This window comes from Drosophila suzukii, chromosome 3, assembly GCF_043229965.1.
Source record: "Drosophila suzukii chromosome 3, CBGP_Dsuzu_IsoJpt1.0, whole genome shotgun sequence".
Taxonomy (NCBI): domain Eukaryota; kingdom Metazoa; phylum Arthropoda; class Insecta; order Diptera; family Drosophilidae; genus Drosophila; species Drosophila suzukii.
In genome coordinates this window covers 78,363,866-78,374,612 of record NC_092082.1, presented here as the reverse complement: position 1 = coordinate 78,374,612, position 10,747 = coordinate 78,363,866, and the positions used below count along the sequence as shown (strand labels likewise).

Here is a 10,747-nt window from a genome sequence, read left to right as displayed (position 1 = left end):
GAAAAAAAGGGTTCCGAGAATAAAGAGATTCCAGGCCATTAAAGGTGCCGAGCGAACTGGCCGAGACGTATCATAATTAGCTGGGAGAAAGATCATTAACGATCGCGGTGCGGGACCCCTGTATCTAATTGGATAACATGAATTTAATTTTATTTCATTTAATTCGGACGCAGCATCTCCGGCCGGAGAAGAACCCAAAAACCCAGCGAGCAAACAGCCCAAATTTTTATGGCGACTGGCCAATGAACTTACCTCTCACCATATTTTCTCGTTTCTTTCTTCGGACATATTGCATGTGAATTTGTCCAGAGACGATTATATATATTTTGTGGTAGGTTTATTGTTGTCCGAACTCGAATTTAAATTTTACCGAAACTCTGGGACCGGGCACACACATAATGAAGCCATAAGCCGCCATTTCGGCCATAAACCCATTTGAATATTAATTTTGTTAATTAACTTATTCAAATTCGGGAATCGTTAAAAATGGAAGAAATTCTTTTTATGACTATAGCTCTATTTCATCCAAAAAAAGAACGAGGAGAGAGGCAAAGCCAATGAAAGGCTTTATTGTTGGTGACAAAAGTACAAATTATTCACGATAATTGCGACACCCACTGAATGGATCTTCCCACGGTTATAGAAGTTGGGAATCGGGCATCGTCATTGCGCTTTTTTCATATTTTCATTATTGTCTTTGAACATAGCATGTCTTAATTTTTGACCGTCTTGATCAGCGGCATTATTGTTCTATTAAGAAATGTATATTTCTGAGACTTGTACTCATCCAGAAAAAAATTACTCACAGCTAAAAATATCTATTTCTAATGCACTTAGACATATTGGTGGCATAGAAACCACACAATAGATAACCCCTTAAAATGTTAACTAAATTATGTTAATTTTAAAGAATTATCAAAATAGTTTTATACAGTTATTAAGATAACATTTTTATCAACTGCATATAAGTAACAAAATTATGTCAATGCTGATGTGATTTAAATGATTTTAGATGACTAATTTTGCACTGATCATCACAATTGCTGCTGTGTTATAAGAAAATGTATAAGAACCATAAACTCTGCTCCGAACAAATCGTTTGCGTTTCCCATTTCCCTTTTCCCCCGCCCAGAAGGAACTGCAGTCAAATGATTTTACGAGAGAGTTGAGTGCGATCAAAGCGAAAGCGAAACTCTTGAGGGACACATGGGCCAGTTCCTCCGTAGTTCCTCCTCGGTTCCTCCAGAATGGTGTGGAGTGTGGAGTGCAGTTGGGCATGAAAGTACAGACAGTCGAAGGGCAGGAGTTGACTTTGACCCTGACACCGCCTTTGGGAGATCCGCGTGTGTATCTGTGAGTGTTGCACAATGCAAATGCGAAACGAGAAACAAATTTTACGACGTGTTTGACGGCTGTCTGTCGCTGCTGTCTGCGCGTCTCCTTGTCTTACTGACTCCGAATCCGAATCCGACTTTGACCCATTCCCTTTCCCTTTTTTGGCCTGGCCCGGCGCTCACTTCCGCACTGACTTGAGGGCCTGTCCCTGCGGGAAATCGCGGCATCCTTCATCCTGCGTCCTGTTTCCGCCGCCCTCGCCCCTGGTTGGCTGCCAGTTGAGTCGGCATCATTACCTGCGCGGTGTCAAATGCAAACAAGACGTTTGCGCCGGCCATAAAGACGGCTTCCTCGGGCTCTTGTTATTCTTTTCTTCTTAAAGGACAGGGAAAATGGCCAGCTATGATGAGTGGCGCCTCGTTGAAACAGAGTTTATTGATGGACCTCGTAGTGGTTTACTTACTATGACTTTCTGTATCTTTACTTGCAGTACTCTTCACTGGAATTGAGTAGACCGGTGGAGCAGATCCATCCCTAATTCAGCATCGGTGCAGACCCACCAAGCACCGCCCTAGCAACAACTCTCAGCGGTGGCGTCCGGCCAAAACCACCTCGTTGCGCCGACAGCGGCGACTATTTCTCCCAGCATCAGTTCCCATCCTCCAGGTAAGATATAAACCTTATTAGGACAGTTGTAATCAGAGAAGTATAACTAGCCCTAAGGAAAACTTATGAAAAGTGCTGAAAAATCCGATGAATTAAATAAATTTAAAAACCTACTTAGAAAGAGAATTAAAACGTATATTTATGTAAAAGCCTCCTTTTTGTTAATCAAAATAAATTAAAATTGTAATATTTTAAAATATTTATTTATTCTTAACTCAACAATTCTTTAGCATTTATTCAATTGCTTCCAAAATAATATGCCTTCTAAAATCCATTAAAAATGTTTTCAATTTTATACAAATTTCAACTGAATGAAAAAAAAATTTATTAACTTGGTATTATATCAACAATGAATTATAGCACGTTTAATATTCAAAATGACATTGCTCACAACTGTTCCAATGTAAGATATTAAAATATTCAAGTTTACTTCTGACATTTTCCTTAACCCTTGCATAAATGTATTATTGTAATTGCTGAGAATGGATTTTTATGCGATTGTACGTACATTTTGTTGTCAAGCGGGTTGAGAGTTGCTCTCGACGCGTCCTTTTTACGATTTGTTAACAGTTCTTTGCCCCCGACCCTGTGCCTTTTCTTTTCTTCCAATGGCAATTGCCATAAAATTCCCATAATTGTCCATTGCAGCGTAAAATTTGGCAAATGCCGTTCGAGGCGGAAAAGGGAAGGAAATCCGAAGGCATCGCTTAGGGGAAGATAGGGCGAAGAGATAGGGGTGAAAGTAGACCCGGGGTTCCTCAACAATTGTGTGTGCTGTCATAATTTGCTGAAAGAGCTGGCGCACGCATGTATTTGTTTAGCTAATTAACATTAATTAGTCACTTTGCTTTGATGGCTGGAATAATTAGTTGGGATACTGGGTTCCTATAGAGCGTGTTTTTTCTAAGATATTTCTACTGCTGGCAATCGATAAAAAAGCGCCAACAGCGAACTACACACAAAGTCGTGCGACCTACCACTCCTCCCCGCCCCCAAACTCATCCCACTGAAATCTCGGCCATAGATGGCGCTGTGGTGCGCGCGTGTTAAGTATTCAAATCAGCCCCCAAAAACGGGCAATAAGAGAGCGCGTGTTTTTTGTGTTGTTGGTTTCTCTAAAGAGCGGAGGCCTTCACACGTACACTGTGCGTGTGTGCTTCCTCGCCCTCGGTGACCCTCGGCGACTTGGAGCACCTGCTGAGCTCAGCGGATTCCAGTGCCAAGATACCATCTTTTTCTTCAAACTCGCCTGGCTAGTTGAAAAAGTGGAATTTCTGCGCCAGCAGCAATACTTAGAACTCTCTTTGGGTGCCCCCCACTCACACACACACACACTCTGTCCGTTTGGGATCCACACAGACGGTGTATACAGTGTACGTGTGCATAATGCGCCACAAGAGAGCAGCAGCAGTAGCAGCAGCAGCAGGAGCAGCAACTAGCAACCACCATCAGCAGCAGCAACATAGGCGCATGCGCACGCTCTCTTTCGAGTCACACGGACGGGGAGGCACACGCACACACGATTAGGCTGGCGCCGATGCCTTTTGTGCTACACTGCTGGCCTCTTGACACTTAAAGCGAGACGGGGAGAGCGATTCTGGTTCTGTGTTGTCGGTGTGCCAGCGATATGTTGTCGCCGTGCGCTGCTGCTTGTCAGTGTAGATTTGTGCTTCGCTCTGTTCGGTTGGAAGGCGCGCGGGCGTCCAGCAGCAACAGCAACAACAGCAACTACAACAGCAACTACAGCAGCAACAACACCCAAGTCAAGCGTCGAGGACTGGGACTTGAGCGATTTCCCACTCGCCGTCCATTCAGCTGGGAGTCTTTCGCTCGCACGGTTCAAAAACTAAACTTGAACATTTTCGAAAAAATTTAAAAAACAATTCCAATCTTTAAAAAATTTAAATCAAAAAGCCAACAATCAAAACACCAAATCCCCCGGCGTTCCGAAGAGAAATAATAACATTTTTGTTAACTGTTGCAAACATTGCGTTTAATTGTTTGTTTTGGTCGTAAAATCAAATTTTATGACCAGCAACATAAAAAGCGAACGCCAGCGGCAGCAGAAAAAACAACAACTACTGCAGGCCTCACAAATAATAAACTATTTATGATAATTATAAAAAACAAAAGGAAAAGAAAAATAAATACAAAACAAAGGCGCAATCAAAAGTAAAAAGAAAAGTGAAAAGAAAAACTTGAACTGAAAAAAGCACAAATTTGGAGAATTGGAAAATTTTTGGAAAACTAAAAAAGCCAATTTGAAAATATTGCGTGAGTTTCTGGCTACCGTGAACACCCTGTGAAACCGAAACTGATTCGATCCCCTGTGCAACAACAAAGTGACTCTCTTTGCCCGCTCTTCGGACGGTGTGCGTGTGTGAGTAAGTCGGCGTGTGCGTGTGACCGCTGACGGACGTCTGTGTGCGTGTGCGGTACGCAAGAAAAAGGGGCAGCCAAAAGAACTTATTTGGATATTAAAAACTGATTTGGAAATTGAAAAGAAAGACTTAAAACAAATTCTAAAAAATTAAAAAATACAACTTTAACAAAGGGTTGCTAAAAATATAAAAAAGGTCGGTGGGTCGAGGCGATCGACCCCACTGCACCGCCTTAACCCAACGTCGCCGCTGTTCGAGTGCAACGCGTCCAAGATAACCGTAAATATTCCACCCCTCCCCCAGACCCCAACCATCCCGCTGGCGTGCGCTCTCTACGACCCCCACGATGTCTCGGCAGTCGGGTCGCACGCCGCTGCCGGGGCGTGGTGGGGGCATCACACACACACCCACACCCACGTACCCACCGCCCACCCGCATCCGCACCCGCATCCGCATCCCCAGGCGCATCCCTCCCTGCCCGCCATGCAGCAACACCACCTGCAACAGCAGCAGCAGCAGCAACAGCAGCAGCAACAACAGCAGCAGCAGCAGCAGGAGCAACAGCATCTGCAGGAGCAGCAGCAACATCTGCAGCAACTGCACCACCATGCGCACCACCACCTGCCTCAGCCTCTGCACACCACCAGCCATCACCACAGCGCGCATCCACACCTGCAGCAGCAGCAACAGCAACAGCAGCAGCAGCAGCAACATGCAGTCGTCGCCTCCTCGCCCTCCTCGGTGCTCCAGCAGCAGCAACAGCAGTCAACGCCCACCACACATTCCACGCCCACGCATGCGGTCATGTACGAGGATCCCCCGCCTGTGCCAATTGTCGCCGTGCAGCAGCAACTCCTCCCCGCTCCGCAGCAGCAACTCCAGCAGCAACAGCAGCAGCAGCAACAGCTGGCGACAACACCGGTGGCCGGCGCCCTCAGTCCCGCCCAAACACCCACTGGACCCTCCGCCCAACAACAGCAGCAACAGCAACAGCAGCAACATCTCACATCGCCCCACCACCAGCAACTACCGCAGCAGCAACAGACCCCAAACAGTGTTGCCAGCGGCGCCTCCGCGAATCTCCAGCAGAATGCTGCAGTTGCTCCCGGCCAGACACAGATCGTTGCGCCCACCACGGCGAGTGTTTCTCCCTCCAGTGTTAGTTCTCAGAAGGAAGGTGAGGTCCCAGAAAATATATCAGTCATGCAAGACATTCAGTTATATAGGCGTAACGCATCCTTGGGTCCTTTTACTATCTGTAGTAGTACCAATGCCATCCTTATTGGAAGTCTTAAATATCTTGGGGCAACTCTATTCGAAGTCTACTGAAAAATCTTGAAGATATTTTCTAGAAAAAATCATTTTGAAATTATTTACACCCCTGAGAAAATCTAAAAATACCTTAGAATTCAAATTGGGAACAGTGCCGATTCACTTCTTTTTTCTGTCGCTTTGCAATGAGTGTTCCAGTTATGTTGATTGCATTACGCTTGAAAAGGCTGATAAGGGTTTTCTTGACCTCCGTTAGGAATCGTCACGCCCTTTACTTGTTTCTAAAAATATTTTCCCTCATATTTGGACCAATTTTATTTATCGGCAATATAGCTATTGGAATCCAGCATACAACATTACATTTTTCGTAAAAAAGAAAACATGTCGAGATGTGCTTATTAACATAATTTAAAAGTCATGAAAAATATAGACATTTTAAAGAATATTAACAAATACGTATTTTTTTTAAATAATTTTTAAGAATTTGGTTTATTTTAGGTTTAATTTTCTACAGGCATATGGTTAAACTTTGTAATTATAATTTGTTTCGAATATTTTTTGGGTTGTATTGATTTGCTTATTAAAAGTTAATTTTAACTTACCGCTTTGATAAAGAATAAAAAGAATATGCAGCTAAGTTTTATAAAACATATTTTTGACTTATCATATGTGTTATAAGTTATTATAATATTTGCATTTAACAACAAGCAAGGAACCGAAGGTGAAAAAATGCAAAAGTAGCTCGTGGCAGATATGTGTACATCTAGGCAATCACAAATAGTCGTTAAAATTAGATTTACCTGACTTCGCCAAATATTAATAACACCCAATCCGCTTGTCCCGCTTGCTTTCAGACAACAATATGTCCATCCAATTAGCGCCCCTGCACATACCCGCCATGCGGCCGGGATTCGAGCCGGACACCTCGGCGGCGGTCAAGCGGCACCCGGCACACTGGACCTACAACGATGACGCATTCAACCAGTATCCCGGCTACGCGAAAGGGCACTACGACCGCAACCACATGTTCCCCTACCCCTATCCAGACACCAGCCAGTTTCCGGTTGTAAGTGGCCCCACTTTCTTATAAACAACTCTCCTCCAACCTAGATCCCTCTTTTCCCAAACAGTACTGGACCGGAGGCTACCGCGCCGATCAGGGCAGCTCCGCCAGCACTGCCGCGGCGGCAGTGGCCTATATGAACGAACAGGATCGCCACGTGAGCGCCGCCGCCCGACAGTCCGTCGAGGGCACTTCGACGTCCAGCTACGAGCCGCCCACTTACTCCTCTCCAGGCGGACTACGCGGCTATCCCGGCGAGAACTACTCCAGCTCAGGTGAGTCTAATAAAACAACCAGCACATTTAAGAGCGACGCGCGTGGAAATCACAAAAAACTTTTCACATGTTCGTCAAACAATTTTATTTCCTATTTGCTACAACATAACTTATAAATTGCTTGATATTTTTTCATAGATAACCTTATTTTCTGATTAAATTAAATAAAATAATATTGATATTTTGTAAAAAAACATTTTGGTCAAGAATACTTTTAATATATATATATATATATATATATATATATATCTAATCCTTTTGTAATGCTTTGCTTAAAAAAAAAATTTAAAGATTTTTGTGTTTTGATTTTTAAATATAAGAATGATGACAATTTTATTCTTGCATAAAATAATCAAAAAGTCTAAATCAAATGAAAAATACAATATTTAAAATTAATCGTAAAATAGAAAAAAAATGTATTCCGAACTAATTGAAAAGATACTCATCTCTTAATATAAAATTAAAAACTTTGTGTAATTTTCCCAAGTGCATCCAAAGTTCTTTTGTTGTTGCGTTGCCGTTTTGTCACCGTATCGGTTTGAATAGCGAACTGCGAAACCGGCAAGTTTGTCGTTCAATTAGCGTACTGCAAAACAGCCCATAAATCGATTCTCGCTATTTGTCTAGCGTTACGCCTTAATGTGGGTGTGAAAGTCGTTGGAAGTGCATTCTATGGGGGTTGCCTGCTTATGTTTGTGCCTTATCACTGAAACTTTTCGAACCGTCAGAAGAGTGTCTGTCAACAATGCACATTTTCCTGGGGAACCCCCAATAGTAAAGACAGGTATTTATCGGGGTATATTTCACTAAAAACAACCTCGCTAGTCAGTTTTACAATTATAATGAAGGCCTCGTAGAGACACACAGGCTTGGTCATTAATGGTTAATAAAAAGAAAGACAATTCAATTTAAAGAGCTGTCCAAAAAATTAGACTTTCTATTTGAGTCGGCGATTAAGACTAGTATTTAAATAAAAATAAATCCACCTTGTCACTTATTTTCTACATTAGATTAATTGCTTCATTTGGGCGCCCAATGAGCGGGAACGAATGTGTTCATCAAACATAAACCACTCGGGTGTGAATATGGGCCTCATGCCAATTTGGAGCTCCGCTCCCCGTACCGCACCAATTAAGGGGCCATAAACGCTGAATTGAATAATTTTGTATTACGCTTATTGCTAAACAATTTCCTTAATTGCACTATAAACTTAACGATCTTATATTGCACCGCACAGCGGACCACCCGCACATTCTGTACATACATGAAGTAACCCTATTATTTGATGATTTTTTCAGGAGCCTCCGGTGGATTGTCGGTGGGTGCAGTGGGTCCTTGCACGCCCAATCCCGGACTGCACGAGTGGACCGGCCAGGTGTCCGTCCGGAAAAAGCGAAAGCCGTACTCCAAGTTCCAGACCCTGGAGCTGGAGAAGGAGTTCCTTTTCAATGCATACGTGTCCAAGCAGAAGCGCTGGGAGCTGGCCAGAAATTTGCAGTTGACCGAGCGACAGGTAAGTGATTGATACAGCTATTCCTAGAAAATAAATATAATAATATCCCTTGCTCTATAGGTCAAGATATGGTTCCAGAACCGGCGCATGAAGAACAAGAAGAACTCGCAGCGCCAGGCCAATCAGCAGAACAACAACAACAACTCGAGCAGCAATCACAACCACTCGCAGGCGACCCAGCAGCACCACAGCAGCCACCACCTGAACCTTAGCCTAAACATGGGTCACCATGCCGCCAAGATGCACCAGTGACCCTTGGACAACAGCAGCGCGGGCGCCATGGGCTTTGCCACCTACTAGCAGTTAGCCAATCCGAGTGGGGTCACCAACCAGCCCAACTCGAATCCCCAACCCATGTCCGATCCGAACCACCATCAGCTAATCAAGAATGAGCTGGCCATGGACTTTCCATGTTAGCCAGGCGACAGAGATGCTCCAGCCAGGCCGAGTGAGGTCGGTTAAATGTACAAAAACTCCAGAGATCTCTAGGATGCGGTAGAGGATAATATGTAGCCTGAAACCAGGTCGAGGAGGATCAGGATGAGCAGCTGCCCAGGAGTGCGCAGGCGTCGCTGATGTTGATTATGTGACCAATCGACTTTGATGGAAATGCAGTTAGTTATTAAGTCAGTTCTACGGATCCCCAGGGATCCCCTGAGATCCCAAACCCAACACGATAATGCAGCTTAGTTCGGTAGTTGAATATAGATACGAGTAAGATGAAGAAGCAGCCGTAGCAGATGCACTTGAAATTTCGCAACTGTACGAAAATATATGTATGTACGTATTTCTCTCAAAAGCTCTCATTTACCTAGGCGAGCACTATGAATTTTCCGAACTATAAATTATGAATATGAATATACTTAAACGTCAGTGAATATAACCCCGCATAAATTATGAATACACGCGTTCGAGTAGTAGATTTTACCATAACTATCCACTTAAGAGTTAGGCAGAGCAGAGCAGAGCAGCGCAGAGCACATTGTAGACCCAGATAAATGTTCTTGAAACAAAAGAAATTGTTTAACAATTTTCGGACCCCTCACAGCCCCCCGCAAAACACAAACACACACACTCCGCAGTCTAGGATAAATTTTGTCGTGTAATGTTTTTCGTCGTGTCGTGTCCTTTGATACCTTCTAAGTTCCTGTATATAAACTAAGACATCGCGCTGATTTCCGGCCGAAGCAAGCACTCGATAACTAAATTAATGCAGATATATATACTGCGTACACGCAGAGATATTCAATACTTGTATGATATGAACTCGAATTCGATTTTAGCAAATGGTTAATCGTAAGTCGCAAATTTTCAATGAGTGTGTGCATGTTTACTCCATAGTTGAAGTCGCTTTCGAATTAAATTAACTCTAAAACGATGAAAAACAAAAAAAAAGGGGATGAAAACTACTCGTAAAGCTAAAGCAACAAAAACTAAAGAGAAATACATTTTACTGAAGTAAGCGAGTGTGAAAAAATGAGGTGGGGATGTGTCGAGGAGGAGTAATTAGCATACCGTAACAGCTACTTATATAACTTACACATAGTACATATAGTAATCGTACATATGCATACATATATTTTCATGTGTATCGACGCCGCTTGATCCTGATATTAAGTCTAAGTTTAGTTGTGTTGTGTAATTATCGATTTTGTTAATGTTTTGCCCCGAGCATTATATTATTATGCTAAACCTATACCTACACCTACACCTATGCCTGTCATTATATGTGTATAATTAGCCTATACATACTTGATGAAGAAATGATTTCACCCACTGCTTTATTCATGTTCTTGTATTATTATTATTTCGAGCCCTCGATAAGTTGTAGTCTAAAGTCGGTTATGTTTATGATTATGTTCGATTATAGTTTGTTTAGTGAATTTTAATCTAGCGTTAGCAATTCTCTTTTTTAAAAAGTTAATTATTGTGAATAAAATACAACAAGTTGCAGAAGTGCAAGAATATACACAAAATTTGAAAGTATCCCAAACATTTCGCGGCATCATGCTAGCCGCAATACATTTTTCAAAACTATTTTTCCCGATTCCCTGGTATCCTTTGATTTACTCACATCTGTTCCGTTTTTTCCAACCATTATTTCGGTAAGTATACAAAAGAGGAGGAGGATGTTGAACACATCGCAAGCGACCTCTCACCATCGAATTTATTCATAGACATCCAGATACTCGTACTCGTACAGAACGTAAAGCAAAATACGTATGTGCTGCAATTACTCGTA

The 10,747-nt window shown here is 42.7% G+C and overlaps 1 protein-coding gene across 1 annotated transcript; it reads left to right on the top strand.

The window, feature by feature from the left end:
* Positions 1 to 3,654: 3,654 nt before the first annotated feature.
* Positions 3,655 to 10,481, top strand: Abd-B (Abdominal B). Its single transcript, XM_036817874.3, has 5 exons — positions 3,655 to 5,559; positions 6,509 to 6,720; positions 6,785 to 6,992; positions 8,291 to 8,505; positions 8,566 to 10,481. The coding sequence occupies exons 1-5, from the start codon at positions 4,866 to 4,868 to the stop codon at positions 8,755 to 8,757; spliced, it is 1,521 nt and encodes a 506-aa protein (XP_036673769.3). The 5' UTR covers positions 3,655 to 4,865; the 3' UTR covers positions 8,758 to 10,481.
* Positions 10,482 to 10,747: the final 266 nt, after the last annotated feature.

Excerpts from the sequence above, each read along its gene's own strand:
- Abd-B (XM_036817874.3), top strand. The coding sequence starts at position 4,866 with ATGCAGCAACACCACCTGCAACAGCAGCAGCAGCAGCAACAGCAGCAG. Across the intron at positions 6,721-6,784 it reads ACACCAGCCAGTTTCCGGTT|TACTGGACCGGAGGCTACCG; the intron begins GTAAGTGGCCCC and ends TTTCCCAAACAG. Across the intron at positions 8,506-8,565 it reads TGCAGTTGACCGAGCGACAG|GTCAAGATATGGTTCCAGAA; the intron begins GTAAGTGATTGA and ends CTTGCTCTATAG.